The sequence below is a fragment of the Gobius niger genome (genome assembly GCF_951799975.1).
Source record: "Gobius niger genome assembly, chromosome: 24".
Classification (NCBI taxonomy): Eukaryota; Metazoa; Chordata; class Actinopteri; order Gobiiformes; family Gobiidae; genus Gobius; species Gobius niger.
Genome location: NC_136875.1, coordinates 1,258,819 through 1,281,852, shown reverse-complemented (window position 1 = coordinate 1,281,852; position 23,034 = coordinate 1,258,819). Strand labels below are relative to the sequence as shown.

Genomic DNA, 23,034 nt, shown 5'->3' with positions numbered 1-23,034 from the left:
GTTAGCAGCTAACGTTAGCATCTTTTCACCGTAACCGGTTATATTTTGGTCGTTTATTCATGAGAAACACAAACACTCGACTGAAACAGCTGATTTACTTCAGTCGTGTTTAGTTCAAAGACCTGTCTCTGTCAGGCTCTTCTCCGACTCTCGCAATGCATTGTGGTCTATATTGACCCGTTTAGTGACCATCGATGCTCACTACTTTTCGAGATGCATTGTGGGAAATTTCGAGTGGACTACTTTTTTCTCTCTGGACATTCGGACACCCCTACAACATGGCGTGACCACTATGTAGTCACTATATAGGGAATAGTGTGGACATTCGGACACAGCCTAATAGAATCACGATGGAGAAGCTAACATGCTAATGGGAAAAGCTAACTGCAGGCTAGCGTCACTTTAAACAGTATGTGCAGTAAAGTTTTAGTGAAAAAAATGATTTCCATTGTATAATTGGATGTACGATATCCCTCTCTCCCTTCGCCTTTTCTCTTTTTACTCTCCAAGACAATTAATAAGTTAAAAAAATCGCAACTTGCTACAACACCTGCAGTTGTGCTTATGGCCTCTAGGGGCAAGAGTTACTTAGTACTGCTTTAAGGGCTGAAATGGAACGCATTTGTCACAATACTTACTTACACGTACTGCCATACGGTAAGTACTGTGGAAAAAGGGACATATCTACATTAAATATTTTGAAAAAGAAAAGTGTTGTGTCCAATTCCGTCAGACATTTTCCACCGTCACTGTCATATGTGTGTGTGTATTTGTGCCAAAAGGTTTGCACTCACCGGTAACGGCTGAAGAACCGGTGTTGTTTCTTCAGCCGTTACCGGTGAGTGTAAATCCACATAAAAAACACGTAATGCTGGGAAGTTCTAATGTCACAAACGACACAAATCCATGCATTTTTTTTTTCTCTTAAAGATTTGCAAACTTGACTTTAAACAGCCCCTCCTGGAACCGCCACCTTCACGTGGCAACGGACAAGTGGAAGAAGATGGATGGATGGACCGAGGAGTTAAGGAAGAATTTGACATTTCATGAATTAAATTGTACACAACAGTAAAGGAGGAACATCTAAAAAGCAGAGTGGTACACAGCCACAAAAAGACTGGATCAATACATCAATTCATTTTGGCACAATTCGTTTGTTGCCCCGAGTAAAGGCTGACAGCACATAGAACTCCACATCCACATCTATAATACATCTGTAACTGTTTCCACATGGATCTGTGTGAGGCCCGTCCTGATCTCCGCTCTCTCCCTGAGCTCCTCCCACACGACGACTTCTCTCAGTGTATGTTACAGACTATAGGAGAGGGAGAGAACGAGAGAGGAATGTAGTGACCTCCATGTTCTGAGCGTCTGCCAGAGAACGGCCTGTTTATGGACACTCAGAATGTTCTGTCTGGAACAAACGCTCTTCTACACAAATGTTCTCACTCTGGAACAAACGCTCTTCTACACAAATGTTCTTACTCTGTCTGGAACAAACGCTCTTCTACACAAATGTTCTTACTCTGTCTGGAACAAACGCTCTTCTGCACAAAATGTTCTCTGTCTGTCTGGAACAAAGGCTCTTCTACACAAATGTTCTCTGTCTGGAACAAAGGCTCTTCTACACAAATGTTCTCTGTCTGGAACAAAGGCTCTTCTACACAAATGTTCTCACTCTGGAACAAACACTCTTCTACAAAATGTTCTCACTCTGGAACAAACGCTCTTCCACACAAATGTTCTCACTCTGTCTGGAACAAAGGCTCTTCCACACAAATGTTCTCTGTCTGGAACAAAGGCTCTTCCACACAAATGTTCTCACTCTGTCTGGAACAAAGGCTCTTCTACATAAATGTTCTCACTCTGTCTGGAACAAAGGTTCTTCTACATAAATATTCTCACTCTGTCTGGAACAAACGCTCTTCTACACAAATGTTCTCACTCTGGAACAAAGGCTCTTCTACACAAATGTTCTCACTCTGGAACAAACGCTCTTCTACACAAATGTTCTCACTCTGGAACAAACACTCTTCTACACAAATGTTCTCACTCTGGAACAAACGCTCTTCTACACAAATGTTCTCACTCTGGAACAAACACTCTTCTACACAAATGTTCTCTGTCTGGAACAAACGCTCTTCTGCACAAATGTTCTCACTCTGTCTGGAACAAAGGCTCTTCTACACAAATGTTCTCACTCTGTCTGGAACAAAGGCTCTTCTACATAAATGTTCTCACTCTGTCTGGAACAAACGCTCTTCTACACAAATGTTCTCTGTCTGGAACAAACGCTCTTCTACAAAAATGTTCTCACTCTGTCTGGAACAAAGGCTCTTCTACACAAATGTTCTTACTCTGTCTGGAACAAAGGCTCTTCTACACAAATGTTCTCACTCTGTCTGGAACAAAGGCTCTTCTACACAAATGTTCTCTGTCTGGAACAAACGCTCTTCTGCACAAATGTTCTCACTCTGTCTGGAACAAAGGCTCTTCTACACAAATGTTCTCACTCTGTCTGGAACAAAGGCTCTTCTACATAAATGTTCTCTGTCTGGAACAAAGGCTCTTCGACACAAATGTTCTCACTCTGTCTGGAACAAAGGCTCTTCTACATAAATGTTCTCACTCTGTCTGGAACAAACGCTCTTCTACACAAATGTTCTCTGTCTGGAACAAACGCTCTTCTACAAAAATGTTCTCACTCTGTCTGGAACAAAGGCTCTTCTACACAAATGTTCTTACTCTGTCTGGAACAAAGGCTCTTCTACACAAATGTTCTCACTCTGTCTGGAACAAAGGCTCTTCCACACAAATGTTCTCTGTCTGGAACAAAGGCTCTTCTACATAAATGTTCTCACTCTGTCTGGAACAAAGGTTCTTCTACATAAATATTCTCACTCTGTCTGGAACAAACGCTCTTCTACACAAATGTTCTCACTCTGGAACAAAGGCTCTTCTACACAAATGTTCTCACTCTGGAACAAACGCTCTTCTACACAAATGTTCTCACTCTGGAACAAACACTCTTCTACACAAATGTTCTCACTCTGGAACAAACGCTCTTCTACACAAATGTTCTCACTCTGGAACAAACACTCTTCTACACAAATGTTCTCTGTCTGGAACAAACGCTCTTCTGCACAAATGTTCTCACTCTGTCTGGAACAAAGGCTCTTCTACACAAATGTTCTCACTCTGTCTGGAACAAAGGCTCTTCTACATAAATGTTCTCTGTCTGGAACAAAGGCTCTTCGACACAAATGTTCTCACTCTGTCTGGAACAAAGGCTCTTCTACATAAATGTTCTCACTCTGTCTGGAACAAACGCTCTTCTACACAAATGTTCTCTGTCTGGAACAAACGCTCTTCTACAAAAATGTTCTCACTCTGTCTGGAACAAAGGCTCTTCTACACAAATGTTCTTACTCTGTCTGGAACAAAGGCTCTTCTACACAAATGTTCTCACTCTGTCTGGAACAAAGGCTCTTCTACACAAATGTTCTCTGTCTGGAACAAACGCTCTTCTGCACAAATGTTCTCACTCTGTCTGGAACAAAGGCTCTTCTACACAAATGTTCTCACTCTGTCTGGAACAAAGGCTCTTCTACATAAATGTTCTCTGTCTGGAACAAAGGCTCTTCGACACAAATGTTCTCACTCTGTCTGGAACAAAGGCTCTTCTACATAAATGTTCTCACTCTGTCTGGAACAAACGCTCTTCTACACAAATGTTCTCTGTCTGGAACAAACGCTCTTCTACAAAAATGTTCTCACTCTGTCTGGAACAAAGGCTCTTCTACACAAATGTTCTTACTCTGTCTGGAACAAAGGCTCTTCTACACAAATGTTCTCACTCTGTCTGGAACAAAGGCTCTTCTACACAAATGTTCTCACTCTGTCTGGAACAAAGGCTCTTCCACACAAGTGTGCAGAACACGTGTCCTCAGCCCGGACATGTGTTTCCTACAGAGGCTTTGACAGATGTCTCTGACAGATGTTGGAACCTTTCGAAGAACAAACAGTTGTGTAACATCTGGAGAGAGGAAATCTTGGGAGAAGCCGGGCTGCTGCAGTCATCAGCCTCAGAGTAAACAACACATACCAGAGGAAAGAGAGCACAAAAAAACTACGACTTCTTCCATCACTAACACTTCTCTACTTTACTGTGGCCAAAGTGAGTTTCCTCCTGAGCGGGCGACGGCTGAAGTCTGTCAGAGCCAGTTTCAACACGAATGCTGAAACTGTTCAACGCCGTCTGTTTATGACTCTGTTGCCAACCCTGCTCTCATGTCGCATAAATGATGTGACAACTTTTCAAGGTCTGTGGCAAAAACCATAGGAATAAGCGTCATTCAGTTCTAATGTATGCGGGCAATTAGCAACCCAGCTAGTCCGGGAAAATGTTCAGAGTTCGTTAGCCTGTTCAATGTGTTTTTCTATGGTCATTAGCATTAGCCTGTTCAATGTATTTTTACACCCGTAAACACTTCCCCAACAAGATAGTACATATCAAAAGTACTTGATGTACATGAGTGAGTACACACCCAGAGCGGCTCTCCTCTGTCATTACCTTAACTACATAACGACAGAGTACACAGGAAGAGGTTACTGCAAATACTACTGCAAGTGCACCCAAGCACCACGTCTTTTTATCAAAACAAATTACCCATAATGCGCTCGGTCACTGCCTTGGTGAATCACATCCTCTCAAAACGTCATCATTTTCTACTGTCTCGACTTGTTTTGAGACGGATGGATTAATGGTTAGTTCTCCCTGTTGCCAGCGTGTGGTGCTCCAAGATTCATCACCCAATCTTTACCATAATGAACCCATCACGCGGTTCCTCTGGGGGTAATACAAGTGTGGATGGGATGACTGGGGGGGTCTTTCATCTCCCCCTGGTGTCTCTGGCCAGAAAACCACACTTGCAACTTTCCCTGCTCTGACCCGGAGCACCAATACACAGTAATAGAATAAATAATAATAATAATAATGATGCCTTACACTTGTAATGCGTTTTACAAGCCTGTATTAACAAGTTTCTCAAAGCGCTACATTGTCGTCATTATTCATTCACTCCATACTCGGTGGTGATAAGCTACTGTTGTAGCCACAGCTGCCCTGGGGTAAACTGACGGAAGCGAGGCAACCAGTCTGCGCCATCGGCCCCTCCGACCACCACCAACCACTCACTCACACACCACATTCACCCCAGGCTTCCTGGTGTTACCAAACGGTCTCCCATCCAAGTACCGACCAGGCCCTTCCCTGCTTAGCTTCCAAGATCTGACGGGATTGGGCATAGCAAAGGCGGTATGGCCCTTAAATCACTGCTCTCAGTTGTCCACAAAATCACTTTTGATCATCATTTCTGAGGTGTATGACATGGTACAGGTAAGTCCTGACTGCTTCTGTCTACAGCTTTCGGTTTGTTGATCAGAAGAAGCTAACAGGCTAAGGGGCAAAGCTAACCGTGGAGTAGCACCACTTTAGCAGTATTTATAGCCAAGTTTGAGCGAGAAAAAAAAAAAACTATACATATATATACATTTTATAATTGGGTTGTGGCACAATGTACATACAATATCCCGCTGTCCCTTTGTCTTTTTTCAGCATTTACTCCACAACAGCTGTAGTGGCACTTGTAGAGACAAAACGTATAGAGTTTTGCTTTAACTCATGACAGCTCCACTTACTCCAAGTACTGTTGTATCTGTAGTAGTAGTAGTACTTTTACAGAGTACAGGTTTCTCATCCTTTTTCTGGTCGAGTTTTTGTAAAAGTTTTACAGTTTTTGTAAAGGTTTTACAAAAACTGTGAAGTAACCTTTGAAATCAGGAGACAAACGCAAAACAGACCAGATACATCAAGAAAAAGTAGTTACTCAACTTCCTCCACTACTGCAATTACTACAAGTACTGCTGCTGCTGCTGCTGTGAACTGCGGTAACCTCAGAGATCAGCTCAGGACAAACAGCAGACTTAACCAGAAGCAGAACACCAGGAGATTCACTTCAACTGCTTTATGTTCTTCATACAAAACAACTGTAAAGGTCTTTGACAGGAGACCTTGCACTGGCATCACTGTGAGGTGATACACAAGTGATCGGCCCCGAGGTGCAGAGGTCAGCACTCGTGCCTCACAGCAAGAAGGTCCCAGGTTCAAATTCCACCTGGACGGGGCCTTTCTGTGGAGTTTGCATGTTCTCCCTGTGTCTGTGTAGGTTTCCTCTGGGTACCCTGGTTTACCCTATCACTAAAACATGTGCAATAGGTTCCCCTCTGGTGCCAGGACTACCCTGAAAGAGGTTCTTAATCTCAGTGGGACTTTCCTGGTTCAATAAAGGTCAAATAACACAAGCATATTTTTTTTTACATTTTGAGAAGTTTCTTCATTTCAACACCCTCGTGTTTAGAATGAGCTTTACCAGCATACTTACATTAAAAAACACACGATAATTAAGATGAAATTAAAATCCAAAGTTCTCATAAACAATGGATCATGCTGTTTAAATGTATGATTTCTTTTGTCATGTCATGACAATGCATGACGATGTAATGTGTACTGTTTGTCTCATGAGCAGGTGCTGAAAATTAGCTCTTGTGCTAACGCACTCCGAACATTGCATCTGGATTGTCTAAGTACAAGTGTACAAGTGTATAAGTGTATAAGTGAAACGTAATCATAATCATAACTCGACTTAATTTGTGTGTGCTTAATATGTTAACAGTCTAAAGGAGTGGAAAGGTGATGATGTCCATAACACTCTTCCTTCCTCCTCACTAGGCCACGCCCTCCAGTATGACAAAATGCAGTATCTCGGTTGTTACTGAAAGTAGTATCCACAAAGTTCATAAAGCAGTGGCAATGTTCATGAGCATGTGCATGATGTTGGTCAAAGGAAAGACTTCTATCTAAATGAAATGACTGAAATGAGTCTTCGGCACATGTGCGTCAAGCTACCGGCCCATTGCACTGGTCCATTGCACCGGTCCATAACACCAGCCCATAGCGCTGGCCCATAGCGCTGCCCCATAGCGCTGGCCCATAATACCGGCCCATAACGTAGCGCCCATAGCGCTGGGCCAGAGCGCTGGCCGTGGGTAAACTTAATGGTCGTTGAGCGTTTAATAGTTCTATCATTTCTATAACTCAGCATTCTTTCCTGGGCAGCGGGTCCAGAAAAAACACATAAATCATTTTTATTTGGTTTGAAGAAATTCTCCAAAGAAACAGAGTGTGGAATTCACAGGAGCTGCTGGTATTGATTAGCCTGGCTAACGGCAGACTGCTATGTGCGCTCCAATCATTTGGAACTGCACAGCAGCCGGGGGACCAAGGCCCAAATCTTCGCATGTATTTGGGAACCAATCACAGAACGAGGAGCTTGTAGTTTATTTAGGGATTTAATAAAAAAAGAGGATCAAACATGACAGCAGCAGACACAACGCTATTGTTCGATCAAGCTTTAGACCTTGTTCTAAATAGTTTAGCTCGAAAGTTTACAGCGGGTACGTCATATGTCATTGGATACGATGATACGATTGGCTGTGGCCTCGTGCAGACGCATGATAGACATTCAGCCCAATAAACGGCTCTGGACGATCTTAAACCACACCTCTCCTACCAGAAAATGAATTGGTGTCCCCAGACTAAATATCACGTATGATTTCAGTCTGGTGTTAGCCAGGCTAGCTATTGATAAGGGAATCAGTCTTTTCACATGACACAGGTTGAACAAAACTGTCCATTAATGATATTCAAGAACATCCGCTGGGGCTGATACGACTCAAATGTTTTACCATTATTTTAAAGTGACCTGACACAGTCATGCTGAAAGTCCTTTCATTCTTTGGAATATTGTTGCCGCTTTTGTGACTTTGACTTGCGACGTGTACAACTACGTCTCCTAAATCAGCGATTATGATCATATGGCGATAAATTGTGCAGCTCTGCCATCAATGATCCATTTCTAACCAATGAATGGTAACTTGAGCTCAATAAAAGAGGAATCCCCCGTCAGTGCGGCCCAGCACTGACTCTGAGACGGGCTGGCTGTTCTGGTCGGGCTGGAAGTTCTGGGTGAGAAGAAAGAATGTGCCTCTGAGTTCTCCAGTTTCAGTCTCTCGTGTCCAGAGTCATCCATCCAGAGTCAGTTCAGACAAGCCTTTCAACACCACTACACCCCCACAACCCACTACAAAAACACACTGCTGCCGACAGGCTTTCCCCTGCCTCCCCTCTGCCACAGCCAGGCGGACACTACAGTCAAAACAACATGAGCCCCGTGATGTCTGACTGGAAAGGCTCCCGCTAAAGTCACTCGTGAAGAGATAATCACAGCCAGGTCTCCAACAACAAGCCATTAAGTCATTAAACACACCAGTCAGCAGCAGCCGGGCGAGTTCGGCGCTGGTGCTGGTGCCGTGTTTACTTGCCTTTCCTCCAGCATAGTACTAGTTACACTTGCACTACAGGTGAAGGACCACACGGCAAGAGACTTCCTCCACTGACCACTGCTTTGGCTTCTCCATTTGTCTGTGTTGATTAGGGGTGTAACGGTACGCTAAAATTGTATTCGGTTCGGTTCACAGTTTTGGAGGGCTCGGTTTGGTTAATTTTCGGTACAAATAAATAAGAACTAACAAAATGTTTCTTTTGAAAAGCTGCCAATACACAATAGAATTCTTGCATAAAATAAATAAAAGCGACCCCCTGTGTGAGAACCACTAACCACTAAACCACTGTGAGACTGGTATTTAGGACGACTACTAGTCTATTTCCATTTTTAAAATAGTAAATGGCAAATGGTGTCATTCTCTTACCTCTGGTCCCTGACCCACAATTTGGCAACCGCTGATTTAAAACTAACTGAAACCTGCACCTGAGGGTTGTTTCTGTCTGACCGCTGAGAATTAGTCTGTGAGTCGCCCAACTCGTTATAGACTGTGCACATTCAGAGAACCAGAGTTACTGTAAGTTACTGTGCTCATGAGAACCATGTGGATTCAACTCCACTTTTACACAAAAAGGCCTCGGACACGGCTTTACTCTCGTCTACTCAAACTACTGTCCTGATACTCTAGACTCACCAGACACAATAAGAAGAGAGTTTAAATGAGAGTGAGGCCCAGAGCTGCAGCCCAGAGTCCGCGCAGAGAAAACATGAGAGCTGCGCCCGGGACACGGGTGACATGATGCAGCCGCGGAGGAGCCGAGTATGAGGCGAAGCACCGGGAGACAGACGGCCGAGCGGGACACGAGCGGAGAAGCACTCGCGCTTTGGAAGAGACAGGGGGAAGGCGGTCGGTCTCTCCTGCTCATTCACTTCAGCAGACTATAACTTGGTTTTATTTGTGGCGAAGTAGGCGGAGAGTGAGTGCGCGCTGGAAGAGCCTGTCCCATAACAACGCGTTGGTTAATCAGTGAAGCAACACTAGGCACCTTGCGTAGTTTGCGTATAGGAAGAACCGGCTCTGAGCGCTGGTATAACTTTTTGGCTGAAGTGCGGACGTGATGGGATATTGTAGCGAGGCTCAAGACTTTTAATCAAATACTTAAAGCCAGCGCCTTCAACAACTGCCGTTTCTCTCAGCTACTCATGCAGCTTCAATAGCGTCCGTGCGGAAACTCGCGTAGGAACTTTGTTCCGCGGCACTTAATATGACGCTAATAATAAATTTACATTATTTAATGAAAATAATACACCAAAACGGTACGCAAGTGGACCGAACCGAACAGGCCGAACCGAAGCGGTTCAATACATCCCCGTGAACCGTTATACCCCTAGTGTTGATAACTTATGTTTGCCCTCATCTAAGCTTCAGACATTTAAAAATGTTGTGTTGTGTTGTTTTCCTACAACGTCACTGGTGCTCGTTTCTAGGTCCGGCACCAGCTTGGTGGAAAAGACCTAACTGAGGACTCTCTGCTTTAACAAAGGAGTCAGAGTCCAACAGCGGAGGTGGGACTCAGGTACGTAGTGTGATGATTAGCCATGTGCTCCAAGTGCTTATGTCTTCCTAAACGTAACACCATAGACCTGAATGGCCTTTAGAGGCAGATAGAGCCGAAATGATCAACATTTTAAGTCGTTTCATGAAACAGCCTAAAATGTTGCAATTATAAAATGACTATTTTAGACTCATTATTATCAACATTACCTTCTAATATGACTCTTATTACTCACATGCTTATAGAAAGGGTGAAACTTTCAACATACGTAACACATAATATATGCATATTGGTATATTATATACTGCGTTCCAAATTATTATGCAAATGACATTTTTCTGAGATTTTCTAAGTTGTCTACTCAAATGAGAGTCAGCATAATTTTCATGTCTTTACCTGGTAGAGGATCATTTAAATGTGGTTGAAAAAATCTCCCAGTGAAAACAGTATTTTTTTCCAAAATAAATATAGTAAAAACCTCAAAATCCACTGTTCCAAATTATTATGCAACTCATCGTTTCAATACATTTTAAAGCTTGTAATTAACTGGAAATGGTCATTTGTTATATTTGTAGCATTAGGAGGTCATATTTACTGAAATCAAAAGCTATTTCAATCAAAAACATCTTAACATGTGAAGTTATATTTTAACATAGGAGCCCTTGTGTGATAGCAGCTTCAAAATTCTTAAATCCATTAAACTTGTGAGTTTTTGGACAGTTTCTGCTTGGATTTCTTTGCAGGATGTCAGAATAGCCTCCCAGAGCTGCTGTTTGGATGAAAACTGCCTCCCACCCTCATAGAAGTTTTTTTTTCTTGATGCTCCAAAGGTTCTCAATAGGGTTGAGGTCAGGGGAGGAGGGGGTCCACATCATGAGTTAGTCTCTTTTTATGCCCATAGCAGCCAGTGATGCAGAGGTTTTCTTTACAGCAGGACATGGTGCGTTGTCTCCCCATGATTCTGGCCCAAAACATGACTCCGCCCCCTCCTTACTGACGTCACAGCTTTGTTGGGACATGATGGTCATTCACCAACCATCCACTACTCCATCCATCTGACCATCCAGGGTTACACGACCTCATCAGTGAACAAGACTGTTTGAAAATGAGTCTTCTGTCTGAATCATCCACAAATCTCTTAACAGTGATGATTACACTTAATCTTTCATGAAATATCAAAGGTTTTTATACCTAGACCAAGGTATTCAACTATTTCACACTTTTCATCAGCAGAGAGAACCTTTTTCTTTCCCATATTGCTTGAAAATGATGATCTGCATAATAAAGTGGAACATCCTTTTTCAGTAGTTTTTCCCTTAACTGGGCTTAACATATAACACTATAATAAAACAAAAAGACTGTATTGGCTCAGTATCAGCAGAGCATGAAGTGTTAAAAAAAGTTGGATCAGTTCAGGAGCTTTAAAAAGTGGATTTGGACCTCCTTATAGTTCTAATACGATCATAAACCTGGGAAGGCCAGTACAGGAGTTTGGGATTTTAGTGCACATTTCCAGATGTTTGAGACGGGCCCCTGAGAGCGAGCCCGAGGGAGTGACTCATCTGAGCAGAGGGGGACACTCCTGCACACAGCTTTCAGACGCGCTTCCTGTGACCTCACCCATGTACGTGCAGTCGTGCATGTGCCGCCGCTGTGGGGTTGGGGAGAGCGTGGGGGTACGAGTGGGCAGAAGCGTCTGGGAAAGTCGTCAGTGAAACAAAAAAACACTTTCACACAGGTTTAGTCTGGACTGCATTCAAATGGGGCCCCGTCCGCCCCGTCCAGCCTCGGCACCCATTCTGGTTGATCCACCTGCAGTACCTGGTTTTTCCTCTTTGTGCCTCAGGATAACCTTGTCCTAAATCGCTGCCAATTTATGGAAGTGGAAGGCTTCATTTACCGCCCTTATCAGTAGGAGAACAACAGATCCAGCACTTATGTCAGGATTTTTTGGATCATTTTGGAAGAGAAGACATCTGCGTCACTGCACAGGGGGATAGCACTGCAACATCTCTTCAAGTAACAGTTAATTCAAACCTCCTAACATCTATGATCCTGCCTGTGTGGGTCTCAAAGAATAACCCCTCTGAGGAGATAGTGATTGACGCTCTTCTTGATCCTCAGAGTGATACTACCTTTATCGTGTTTGTGACATGTTGGATGCTGACAAACACACAGTGAGTGCCACAGACATGGTAGTTCTGAGTGAAAGGGTATCGGGTCTTTGCAAGGCTATAATTCTGATATCAAAAATGACCTTCCTGTAACCTACTCAAAGGATTGTTTCCCACTGGATATCGCTCATATACCAACCCGTGAGACGGCAAAGGGATGGAGTCATCTTGCTGGGATGAGTGGAGAGACGGAACCCTTGAAGAATTGTGAAGTTGGGCTCCTAATTGGATACAACTGTTCAAGAGTCATGGCACCAAAGCAAGTCATTACTGGAGGTGACGATGAAGCTTGTGCTAGTCGTACAGATTCAGGCAGGAGTGTAGTCAGGGCGCTCCTCAACTTGGGGATGCATTTATAGATGCACCGGTCGAAGAACCCTCAGCCATCACTGATTCTATCTGACGCAGTCCGTGTACTTGAATCAGACTTCAGAGATCTAGATAACGACGAGGTGACCTTTTCACAAGATGATGTCGCTTTTCTTGACATGGTTAGTTACGAGATTAAAAAGAATGAAGATGGTCATTACGAGACATCTCTGCCTCTTAAAAGACGGCCAGTGTTGCCAAACAACAAGGACATTGCCTTAAAACGGCTAAATCAGCTAAAGAGGAAGCTGCAATGAAATCCAACCTATAAAGATTAGTATGTGAAATACATGGAGGAAGTTATTCAATCAGGAGATGCAGAGTTGAGATATTTCTATGTGGATGATGGCCTGAACAGTGTCTCGAGTTCTGATGAAGCCATCAAGCTTGCAATGGAGGCAATAGATCTTTGTGCCATGGGAGGACTGAGATGATCGAGCAAGCGTTAATGGTTTCCCAGAATTGGAGCGAGCTCGACAACATCAGTCATGGATCTCAGCTTTGAAAACCTGTCACTCGAATGAGCACTTAGTGTTCAATGGAATGTGGAAGCTGACAAGTTTACATTCAATATAAATATAAAGAGCAACCTGCTACAAGGAGAGGAATGTTATCGCCGGTGCTTTTGAAGGCAAAAAACATCTTACAAGAAATGTGCAGACCTGGTGTTGCCTGGGATGAGCTCATCTCAGTGGAGTTGCTTCCTCACTGGTTGAAATGGAAGAATAAACTTGCCAACATGATCAATGTTGCCATTCCCCGCACCTATGTACCTGTTGGATTTGTATCAATTCTCAAGGTAGAGCATCATCACTTGTCAGATGCTTTCAAAATGAAAAGGGCAACATTTATTGTGCCTTGATCCTTGGGAAATCTCGTGTGTCGCCTATAAAGTTTACGACAATTCCTCGTTTAGAGTTTACAGCTGCAGTTGTTTCTGTTCAAGCTAGCAGATTTTGAAACAAGAATTACCATATACAGATGTCGTGGAAAACTTTTTGATGGATTCTTGGGTGGTCCTGGAATAAATCAAAAATGAAGCCTAAAGATTTAATTTCAGATTTAATTTCAGAGGAAGGAGATGGTGATCGAGGACATTGAGGAGGTGGACAGAAAATCCATCTAGGATCTTTACCAGAACAATGGACATATGGACCATGCATCGAGGGGGCTGACTCCTAATTAACTTTTGTTGTCAAACGGGTTGACTGGACCTCAATTTTTGTGGAAAGGGGATCTCGGCTTGTCAGAGGAGGAAACTCCTGAAATAGCAACTGGGGACCCTGAGGTCCAGAATACTACAGCATTTAACATGGAAGGCTTTGCTTTCAGCAGTCGTGTGGATCAGCTGTCCAAACTTTAATCTTGGGCATCTGCAGTTCGAGCGGTCACGCGATTATTGCGACATGTTAAAGGAAGTAAGTAGAATCATCAATCTTCTGTAACGGACAGAGAGCAGGCAGAACACTGCATTATCAAGGACTACAAGGTGCTGCCTTCAAGGATGATTGGAATTGTCTGGAGGTTAAAAGGTCATTGCCCACTAAGTCAACTTTATGCTTTGGATCCCATTGTTGACCAGACAGGAATCTTACGTCTGGGAGGAAGTCTAAGTAATTTGCTTCTTTAATCAGCTTACACGTTTTTTAATATTTCATTGTCATGAAAATGTTAAACATCAAGGCAAGGGAATGACAATAAATAATGTCTGAAGTCTGGAAATTAGATTCATGGAATCGGGCATGCTGTTGCCTCTTGCATTTATAAATGTGTGAAATCAATGGAAAATCAAAGAATGTCAGACCTTCCTCAAGAGCGTGTTGAGACAACACCTCCCTTTACTTTCTTTACTTATGGATTGCTTTGGTCCATTTCTTACAAAACAAGGACGAAAGGAAATTACAAGATATGGCCTGCCCTACACTTGCCTCAGCTCTCGTGCTATTCATATCGAAATGTTGGAAGATTTATCCACAGATGCCTTTATTAATGGACTGCATCGTCTCATTGCCATTAGAGGCTCTGGGCGATTGATCTGGTGCGATCAGGGCACCAATTTTGTGGGAGCCAAGAAAGAATTTGCACATGCCCTACAGGAGCTGAGTCAAGATAGGCTAACCACTGCTCCTTACGGGCCGCCCCAGCAGCATCGAAGGTGCAGAGGACAAATTTCCCTACGGGGACAATAAAGTATACAAACAAACAAACAAACAAACAAACAAAATAGTGAGAAATATCCTCCGCATGACCATTGATCAATCTAAGGGCTTGAGCGATTCTTCCTTAAGGACCTTCTTTTACAAAGCTATGGCAACTGTTAACAGTCGCCCTTTAACTGTGACTCTGCCATTCAAATGGTCCTCTGCCACTCACACCTAATCACTTGTTAACTATGAAGACCATGCCTGCATTGCCTCCACCAGGCCAATTAGTTCCAGTAAAAAGCCATGGCGGCAGGTGCAATATTTGTCAGAGCCATTTTGGAGTCGGTGGCGCAAAGAGTACCTGTCCAATATAACTATAAGACAGTGATGGCAGAGAAACCTCCAAGTACCTCCTGCTTATTATTTTGACGGATGAAGAAGCTGTTCAAAATGAGTGGAGGCTTGGAAGAGTTTTTGAAACTGTACCAAGTAAGGATGGTCTAGTGAGGAGAGTGCGGCTGATACTGGGAGATCGTAGACCAACACTGAGTGCAGAGCAAAGGATGAACATTTCAGTGGTCGAACGTCCAATTCAGAAACTGGTTGTGGTGGTGGAAGCCACTAAAAATTCAGATAAGCCCCTTTGAAGGACAAAAGATAACAGAACAAAAAGAGGGCCCACCCCCTATTTTAGAAAAGAAAAAAAAATACTATCCGATAATCACTCGTTGTATGCACTCATTATTGGGGGGAGTGTACTGGACAGTTTATTTTGAAGTTTTGTTTTCCGGTATGGAGCGCTTCCTGTTTTGGGGGAAATAGGAAACATTCAAACAGAACAGGGCGGGTGGGTTCACCAGACGTCCTGACAATTGTCTTGGCCCTAGCTGATTGGGGAAATAATGGTATGTTTTTATTGTAAGGTTGATTCTTTGTGACATACGATTAATTCACTGATATTTTTATAGCTCTTACGGTGGTGATTATGGAAATAAATAAAGGAAAACCCACCTGCATGCTCATTCATTCAGCTGGGAGCTAAAGATGTATGACTGAAGGTGAGACACTGCAGGGGAAACTAGCGAAAAATCTCAACATTGACCACAGCATGAAACATTCAAGTGCGTATAGCAGAGCATGAACAGACTACTGCAGCACTAGACAACATCATTTTAGCCGTGTATAGTATAGTATAGTTTATGTGTACAGGTTGTGATGTCATAACAGAGGAACAGTAAGACAGTAATCCAGCAGCAAACTGAGTGGAAAGTTTCCAATGTTATAGATTTTTTCCCTCTATTTGCTGCTGTTCATGGCCTTACCTGGTCGTGTGAGTGGCTGCGGATGAACTTGAATCCCGGGATCCGCCTCTGTGAACAGACCACGCCCACGTCCTCCGAGTGTTTACAGTCGGACACGCCCACTCCGTTCGACTCGCACTCAAGCAACGACTTCTCCGAGCCCGAGCAGTGCACGTTATCCAGCCAGACACGACCTACGGAGAAAACAAGGTCACGTAACAGGACTACAGAGAGAGAAGCAGATAACAGCAAGACACGACCTACGGAGAAAACAAGGTCACATAACAGGACTACAGAGAGAGAAGCACGTTATCCAGCCAGACCCGACCTACGGAGAACACAAGGTCACGTAACAGGACTACAGAGAGAGAAGCAGATAACAGCCAGACACGACCTACGGAGAAAACAAGGTCACGTAAAAGGACTACAGAGAGAGAAGCAGATAACAGCCAGACACGACCTACGGAGAAAACAAGGTCACATAACAGAACTGCAGACGTTCTGTTTCCCATTATTCCCTATATTCATTCACAAACACTGACATGCTTGGTATCCACATCTAGCACGAAAGGCGACTGAGGTGACTCTGTAATCCAAATTTGTGGGAGACAGCAGCGGCTAAAGCTGGGAGACATATACACAGGGCTGTAGTAGCTCCTACAGACTCCACACTGAATAGTCTTGGATTATTTCGATTTTGCTGTAAAAAATTACTTTGCAATTTTGGCCAGTTTTAATTTTTTGATTCCCTTTATTCCCCCGCCTCCAGCGCCTCGCCTTAACGATGTTTAAAAATACATTTATGTGAGCACATTTTGTCCCTGTCATCGCGAACATCCCCTTTAAACTTTGACGGCCTCTCCACAGTGATCCTCGTAACGCGCCACCCGTGTTGAAGTGTCTGATGTGGAGATCCTCATGTCTGTGATGAGGAACGGAAAGTATTCTCTTTATGAGACACACAGCTGTTTTTACTGACTCCGCCCCCGGGCAGCGCCGTCGTCATCGTGCAATGCCACTTGTTTGATTTTGTTCATTACAGAACAAACTGCACGTCCTGAGGCTTCCTCATCTGACTCACAGCGGATTATAAACCACTGAGCAAACACAGGAACCCTTATTGTTATTCCACTATCAACAAACAGCCAATAACAGGAGCGTTCATGGTCCCCCTCCAAAACACAGTCTTCATCTCTAGTTTCTTTTCTGAAATGGTCATTTTGAGTGACCATAATAAACTAGAGGAGATTTTTAAAAGTAAAACCCTGGACCCTTATCGTTCACATTCAAACATTTGGACTCTACAGTGTGTTTTAAGCGACACACTCATACAGTTTTTGCTAAAACCGATACGAGTACTTTGATTTGAGTACTTGCCAATACCAAATATCGATACGAGTACGAGGCATTTGCGTCAGCATACATTTTAAAGTGTACAGACTAAAGTTTATAGACCAGGGGTCACAAATTAAATTTCACCATGGTCTGAATTGAAAAAAAATGTCAAGCAAAGGCCTTTATTAAATTACTGTGATTTGAAAATAATGCAATTAATTGAATCCTGTCATTGTTTTTTTTGCTATAAAATGAGGTTTTGGCTCTTGAACAGCAGGATGCCTCTCACCTCTGTTATGCACAATGTGCTCATAATATGTGACAGTGATGTGTTTCTTCTCTCAGTTCAACACACTGGGCCCTGCTTAGTCCAGGTTTAGTCCTGGCTTAGTCCTGCTTTAGTTCTGGTTCAGACCTGCTCGCTGCCGATGGGGAAACAGTGACATTAATATGCACATTATGATAATGCATCATTAATTAGGGTGTCCTCAGATTCTTCTTTTGGGAGCCTTATATCAGTGGTAAGTGATCCGCTCCAAAGTTGGGACCCAAGGTTTGGGTCTGAATGGGCGGTCGCATGGGTCCGGATACAGACCGAGGTCCGCCGTTTAGTGACCTCTGTTATAGACTGACTTTTTCACAGAAGACTGGTTAGTAGTTAGTGACATTACTCATTTACATTTCCTTGAGTAAAGCAGGCTTTCCTTTTGAGAGAGGTTAGAGCAGAATTGAACATATGCCATTTTATATTTATTTCATTTTTCATTTTGATTGCACCGTCCATCATAGACAGAAAGCCCATGTCCAAAGGTTACTCAATGCCTTGTTTTTTAAAATGTATATATTATATTGAGATGATTACTTATTACTACTGCTGATTGGCCTCTTTTTGCCTTACTACAACTCTGTGGATTTTCCTGTAGCCACGTGTTTGGTAGACTAGAACTTATCTAGTCTACAGCATTTTGCTTGTTTTCGCTGCAGCTACATTTTGCTCAATACAGACATGCTGTATCTCTTTAGATTCCATTTTCTGAGTACTTTTTAGTGGCTGGTTTAGTTTAACAGATGAATTAAGCCCCTGGGCATGAAGCGAGCCAGAGCCGTTAGCCGCTAATGTTGTAAACATCAGACCAGCCGCTAATGTTAGCAACTGTTGCCCTGAACACACGGCTGTGTATTTGACCAACAACACGGGTCCTGTAAACACTGCAGACCCAGCGCTGAGGCACCAGGAAGACAACATTTAGCTCTGGGTAAATCCAGCTCAGACTCTGATTTAGAGAGCGCAGTCTGTAATAAAGTCAGCTCTGTGTGGAATATTGTATTTCCATTAAAGAATTCTCCAGCTTGTTGCTCTTTGCTCTGCTCAGCTGAGGAGAGCACACTTGTGCACACTCAGAACGACCGGCATATGTTCCAACTTGCATTTTTCATTCAAATCTGCTTTTAATCAAAGTATGTTAAAGTTAGGATTAGGGTTAGGCTTAAATCCTGTAAAATAATGTAACAAGAAGTTTAAGTGTATTTTACACATTTTAAAGTCGGGAGCGTGCGCAGGGGAACTTTCAGGCCGCTCGACGTGACACCGGCCACACGTCAGGTGGTATCGGTTTCTGGTATCGGGACCACATGAATGAGCATAAGTATGAGTACAAGCATGTCTTATTGGCCCGATACCCGATACTGGTATCGGTATCTGTGAATGCCTAGTTGTTTTTAGCTAATGTTAGCCTCTGGTCAACATTTGCTAGTACCATAGAATGTAAATATAATGGACAAAGTGGGCGTTCATCCAAGAGAGCCAGCGTTCAAAACATACGCATGCGGACACTGTTAGCATTAGCCATCAAACATCCCAAATTATGAATGATCAAGGACGGCTGGTGGCAATGGGCTTGGTAATGTCATTTTTTTTGACAAGAGAAAGAAGAAATTGTGTTTTTTAATTTTTATAGTTAGTAATAAGTTAGTAATCGTCTATTGTCATTATATATATATATTAATTATTATTATATATTAATTATAATCATTCAGTTTTATGCATCTGTCACGATTTTTACCACTAGAACTAAAGACAAATATGACGATTATCGAGATCGACCTTTATTAAAATCGCTTAGATTAAAATTGGATGAATTGCCCAGCTCTAACCACACATGTCAGTGTTTGTGAATGGAGACGTCAAGAAACACGGTGGAGTCGTCCAAACGTCATCGACTAAACACTGTGAAAGGGGGGTTCGGTCTGTTTTTTACTCTGACGTTAAATCTAAGACGTTCACATGACCCAGGCTGAACCCGCTCTCCCCCCCGGTCCCCGTTGTACGTGTCTTACCTTGCCCCTGCCCGTACTTGGCCCGCGGCGCCCAGCTCTCTGCGTCGGTGAAGCCCAGCCCCCTGCAGACCACGTGAGCCGCGGCCAGGGAGAAGTCGTCGTCGCAGACCGTGCCCCACTCCCCGTTCAGGAGCACCTCCACACGGCCCTCGTGCTGCTTCCTCTTCTCCCCCGAGAGGCGCAGCGCCAAACCGGGGTCCGAGGCGCCGGCGCCCGCGGCCTGGAGGACGAGCAGAGAGGAGGAGGCGCAGAGGAGGAGCAGGCACAGAGGAGCCCACATGGTTCACTGCGGAGAGAGGGGAGTTCATTATAGTCTAATGAATTAATCACTAGTTTGTGTTTTGGGCTGGATTCAACACCGACACAGACACGGGGAGAACATGCAAAGCCCCCGTTTTGAATCATTCATTCTGTCGAGAGAACTGAATGTCCCCTTGTGGGTTAATAAAGCATCTATCTTTTCACAAGTGCCCATGCTGATCCTGTCGCGCACTAAGTGAAGCCGGTTTGAACTGTGGGGCCACCGTAGCTGCTGCATTCCTGCTGATCCTGAGGTTGGGGTGAGCGCCTGAAACACATATTTCATTTTCGCCTGTTTTTCTTGTCCTGGAACCAAACCGCAGCAGCTCAGTCTCCGACCGGGCGGCTGCTTCTACTTTTCGTTTTCACACATGAGGAAGAGTGTGACTCCCCTGAACAGAGGCTGAATAACGCCGAGAACATCATGGGATAAAGTGACGGGAGACAGTTCAGGAACCATGATTTGGAAGTGATTCTCAAAGCTGCCACATTCATCTCCTGCTGAAAGTGCTGACCCGGGAGCCTGTTTTCAGAACTCCTGAGGTTCAGGTTCAGCCTCTCAGTGAAAGCTTCCCGGCCTCGGAACGTGGCAGTGAGAGGAGCTGGGGGCGGGGTTTAAAGGGCGGCCCCTCGGCGTGAGGCCCGTCGTAAATACCTGACCTCCCAGCTCATGAACCATCCCTGTTTCTGCGCTGTCCATACTGTACATAAGGGCCAGGAGCCTGTCTGTGACAGTGTGACGGTTTCGACCTTCACTTTTAGCACCAAAACCTCTCTCAGCTGTTTAGAAAGTCTGACTGAACGCGTCAGTGCATTGAGACAAAAGTATATAAACTTTAGTTGAGTTGGTTTGGGGCCCGAGCCGCAGTGTGAAAACTTCCATTCATCTTCAGGAGCAGCTGCAGGAGCGCACCACACTTCACACGTCAAAAACACAACTTCAGAGAGAGGGGGCGGGGCTTCACTTGACTACACTTATTCTTCTGCTTTAGGCTGAAGAAACCTATAGCTCAGTGGTTCCAGACCAGGGGTACCGGAGGACTGAGCAGTGGGTAGGGCTGGGTTACCGCTGGTAAGACTCCGCATCAGCTTGACTTCTACAGCGCAACATACGCGAGCAAACAGGAAGTGGAGTAAACCAATTAGCGAATCAGTGGCACTGTTAGCAGAATTATGAATCACAAAACTCACCTACTGCCCATGTGTTTTTGGTCATTGGGCACAGCCCGTAGAATATCGAGGGAACTTCCGCATCCCACACGTGACTCTGATTGCAGTTTGAATCCGAGACTGATATCCCGTGTATAAATATACACAGGGGATCACTCTGGATGCCATAGGGCTGGGTACCGCTACATTTTTTCCCAATACAGTGCTTGGTTTCACTGAGTCCTCTGATGGCAGAGCCAGGGGAGAAGGAGGAGGACAAAGATGAAGATGAGGAGGAGAAAGATGAAGGAGGAGGTTGAGGGGTTGACCAGTGCAGGACGCCATGCTCTGAAACAGGGACAAGCCCAGGAGATGGTGCACCGTTATTCCATATGTCCAAAAACGCGGTCCAGCTTAGGGCCCGACCCATATATCGGCCTCATATATATCGGCCAGCCGATATGAGGTCTTTTGCAATATCGGCTATCAGCCGATTTCTATCGATAAAAATGCTGATATCTCCAAAACCGAAAGAGATGAAAACTTAGGAGCTCCCAAGGCCTCAGGGGAGCAGAGACCTCCCAAACTTTAATGTTTGGGGTATTTCTGTAATGAGAGCTTTCCTTTAGTTAGTGCTGATGTTAGCTTCAATTTGAGCCGTTTGTGGTAAAGTGGACACTTGGGGCTATTTGTCACAAAAACTGAGGGGTCATTTGTCACATGGGGTTTAACATGGTGGGACATGTTTTCCTTTTGTGTCCGATGTGTTTCTCTGATCACTTTATTTTACTTTATACAGTATGTTTGGGTCATTTTAGTGACTTTGTACCTTTTACACCTCAGAGCATTTTGCAGTCACAGTGAGTTCAAATAAGTGTTATGACACATCTGGCTTTCCATTTCCACTGTTTTTGTCCTTCTAAAAGTTACAAAGGTTTATCACATTTCAAGTTAACATTAAAAAAATTCCATTAAAAACAATAATGTCAACCAACCCCACACTTTGTGACAACGTGCCCCGTCCATGGGCCCCACTGTCACAGTCCATTTTGTCGTGCTCGACCATTAATAACTATTTATTGCAATACGATAGAAAAAAGAAAGCAAGATTTCAAGCTTTCCTGTAATGCAGCTCTGACTCTTGTGGGATTTTCTGTTGATGAGCAGCAAACTCTAGAAACAAAAGTGTGACAAATAGCCCAGGTCAACCCCGTGCAAATCAAGAAAATATAGCCTAATAATGAAGCTTTAACACCATAAGTAAAACATGTAAGTTGAGGAAAAGTTTAGTTTGTCTAAGTCTTTAAGTTGTGGGATAAACTCCTGACAGGCTGTGGCGCCTCTGGTTCCAGAGAATCCACTGCGTAAACACTGTGCTCCTCATGATCTTCCATGTTTTACAGAGTGTAGATTCTCTCTTTGCTGGAGAGGGGGAGAGGGTCTGTCCAGTCTGTGACGTCATCCTCACTATGGACACAACTTACTGCACAACAAACTCACTGCGCGCATTTGGCACGGATGCGCTCCTGAGATAACCGTGCGTAAACGGCGCGTCACATGGCCAGAGCGCACGAAGCGTCTGTGAACGTGAGCGGAGCGAAAGCCAGACGCTGATCACTGGTCAACAGCGTTTAGAAGTGATCTCTTATCCAAAAAACTCAGATGTACCAAAGTTTAGTTAGCGCTGGTCTCCTCACCAGGACAGCATCACTTCCAGGTGTTCCAGCTGACGCAGAAAACGGTTCAACGTCATCAATCAAAGTGAATAGATGTATTTTCTGTGTTGGCAGTGTCTGTTATCAAGTGAATGTCTTACATAGACACATGAAAAAAACAAAAGTCAGTATTTTTTAGATATTGCAACTTAATAAAACTCCATTTTTGATCAATCACTACTTTTAAATCGAAAATACAATGAACGCAAAAGTACACGGACCGGGGGACACGTGTTGTCTCATGATGTGTTT

The 23,034-nt window shown here is 43.9% G+C and overlaps 1 protein-coding gene across 1 annotated transcript in view; it reads right to left on the bottom strand.

Moving 5' to 3' along the window:
• LOC306982485 (lysyl oxidase homolog 2A-like) overlaps positions 1-19,898 on the bottom strand; it is a gene marked incomplete at its 5' end in the record, with an annotated part of 54,942 nt that extends 35,044 nt beyond the window's left edge. The window contains 2 exons of the mRNA XM_079582421.1: positions 15,968-16,140; positions 19,619-19,898. Of these exons, the coding sequence (XP_079438547.1) occupies positions 15,968-16,140; positions 19,619-19,898 (453 nt within the window). The remainder of the gene's footprint in view (positions 1-15,967; positions 16,141-19,618) is intronic.
• Positions 19,899-23,034: the final 3,136 nt, after the last annotated feature.